General features: G+C 39.6%; 1 protein-coding gene across 1 annotated transcript; it reads right to left on the reverse strand.

The window, feature by feature from the left end:
* Positions 1-1,327: 1,327 nt before the first annotated feature.
* LOC138834135 (putative olfactory receptor 5AK3) lies at positions 1,328-2,260 on the reverse strand. Its single transcript, XM_070032895.1, has one exon. The coding sequence runs from the start codon at positions 2,258-2,260 to the stop codon at positions 1,328-1,330; it is 933 nt and encodes a 310-aa protein (XP_069888996.1).
* Positions 2,261-2,695: the final 435 nt, after the last annotated feature.

Raw genomic sequence — 2,695 nt, forward strand, 5'->3', positions numbered from 1 at the left:
CATCATCAGGGTTGAAGTGTTTCTTCTTGGTCTTGGATTTAACACTGCAGCTCTGCCTCTGATCCGTTTGCTTCGGCTGCTAACTCCTGCACAGGCTGCAGTGATGCAGAGCTGTGATGAGGTGCTGAGGAGATGAATTTGCTTTGTTTTAATTACAGCAGCATTGGCACCAGGTTCTCCCTCTGCAGCTGGTGCAGGCTGATCGGCTCCGAGGTTGCTCTGTGGTTTCCTCTCCATATGGGAGTTTATAGTTGGGGGCCTAAGGGATCCAAACTCAGTCCCTGGGGAATCTGAAGTAACAGTGTCTGAGATGGAACTGGAAAAAACAACATTCCTCGGTGGTCTTTGATTAAAGTGGATTTCAGCTTTCTAGAGAAGACAATCAAATGGATTCTGATATAGGAATCAGTAGGGATCTACCACGATGCTGTCAGTGTGAAAATGGCCACAGATACTTTCTTCTCACCATAAACACGTGGAGTACAATGGATTAGCTAAAATTAGTCGTCCTCTTGACTCAAATTTGTCCTTGTCTTCCATTTGAATTCCTATTAAGCTCCTGTAATTATTCATGATCAGTTTTAACAAAAATTACAGGTATGCCTTATGGTAATGAATGAGCACTGAAAGTCCATTTTTAAAGATCAATTTCTTTCTAGATTATTAGATACAGAAATATAAAAAAATGGTTGCAGGAGTTCCTTTTCTATAAGCCAGAAAGAGAAGGAGTGGGCATAATAATCTAGGAATGACATAAATGTTTTCAAGGGCCAGTAAATATAACAAATATAGGTATATGGGATAGAAAATATTTCCTGAATCATGAAGTGATTTTTAAATGAATACATTTATTTTATTCTCAGATTTGTGCCATGATTTGAACAGAATTCACAAAGGACTTCATTACATACAGTCGAGTCAACTGTAAGTGTTATGAAACTACAAACCCAGAGTTTTAATATTGACTATATATATGTAAGGTATTATGTATATAAGTAAGGTGTTTTTCTATCCATATACAATATATCTGAAAATAATATTGAAGTAATGCTCCATAAATGTTTGCATAACATTTTCAGTAATGTCTATAAACAGTAGTCCATGAGGAATATACAATGTTTCACAAATGATATGTATGAAAACTGCAACGTGTCAGTAGCAGTTTCTGCTTTCCACTTTCCATTTTAAGGTATTTTATATTGCTAAGGATATCCCTGATTTAAGAATGGAGTATTTTTTCTGAATTTATTACAATTTTAAGCTGTGCTAATGTAACTCTACCATAGCCTATGGATGTGCTTATTTTTTTGAGTTAAGGGTTTTGATTTCATCTGAAGAATTTTTTGCCTATTGCCCTAAAAGCTTCTTTCACCTCCTGATTTCTCAAGCTGTAGATGAGCGGGTTCAACATGGGAATCACAATCCCATAAAATGTAGAGGCCACTTTCATGTTCTCCTGGGAATTATCAGAGTGGGGCTGCAAGTACATGTACGAGAGGGTCCCGTAGAAAATGGTGACTGCTGTCAGGTGGGAGGCACAGGTGGAGAAGGTCTTCTTCCTCCCTGCAGTGGAAGCCATCTTCAAGATGGTGGCCATGATGTACATATAGGAGACGATCACAACAGACACAGTGAACATCAGGTTAAATCCCACGAAGATGAGAAGCAACATGATGTTGATATGAATGCTGGAGCACGAAAGGCTGATAACTGGGGGGATATCACAGAAAAAGTGGTCGATGTAGTTGGATTTACAGTATGATCGTGAAAAGGTAAAGCCTGTGTGGACAGAGGAATTTATGGAGCCCATGATATAGGAGCCAGTCACCAATTGGATGCAGACTTTTCGGGACATGATGATGGGGTAACGTAGCGGCTCACAGATGGCCACATACCTGTCCACTGCCATCACTGCCAGGAGGTAACAGTCAGAGGTGGCAAATGCTGCATAGACCAACAATTGCATGATGCACCCTTCAAAGGATATCAATTTGTTCTCCGTGATAAAACTTTTCAGCATCTTGGGAGTAATGGCAGATGTGTAGCAGATGTCCACGAATGCCAAATGCTGTAAGAAAAAGTACATGGGTGTCTGCAGTCTGGCGTCCGTGTTGATGAGTAGGATCATTCCAGCATTACCCACCATGGATGTCAGGTAGATTACAAGAAATAACATGAAGAGCACATACTGAAAGTCTTGCCGGACGCTGAATCCCAGAAGATAGAACTCAGTGATTTCAGTACCATTTCCTCTAGTCATTGCTACCAGAATCTGAAGAAGACCAAGAGAAGGATCAAGCCGAGAAGGGAAATCTAAAGTAACTTTTCAGATGGGAAGATCTCTTGTATGTCACATTTTAAAAACTTTGATTTCTATAACAAAGACTCACAAGAAGGTTTATTGCTTTCCAAGTATTTTTTCTGTATAGTCTCAACAGGAAAACCAGTACCTTAGTCCTGTATGAGTTATGAATTCATTAAAAAACGTAGTTATTAACTATTTAGTTTGCTTATTTATTGGTGCCAGTCCTGGGGCTTGAATTCAGAGCCTGGGCACTGTCCTTGTGTTTTTGTTGTGTTCAAGTCTAGTGCTTGACCACTTGAGCCATAGTCCGAACTTCTGGCTTTTTGGTGGTTAATTGGAGATAAGAGTCTCATAGACTTTCCTTTGTAAGCTGGCTTTGAACCATAATCC

Source organism: Dipodomys merriami, unplaced genomic scaffold, assembly GCF_024711535.1.
Source record: "Dipodomys merriami isolate MVZ:Mamm:240054 unplaced genomic scaffold, mDipMer1.0.p SCAF_21, whole genome shotgun sequence".
NCBI classification, from domain to species: domain Eukaryota; kingdom Metazoa; phylum Chordata; class Mammalia; order Rodentia; family Heteromyidae; genus Dipodomys; species Dipodomys merriami.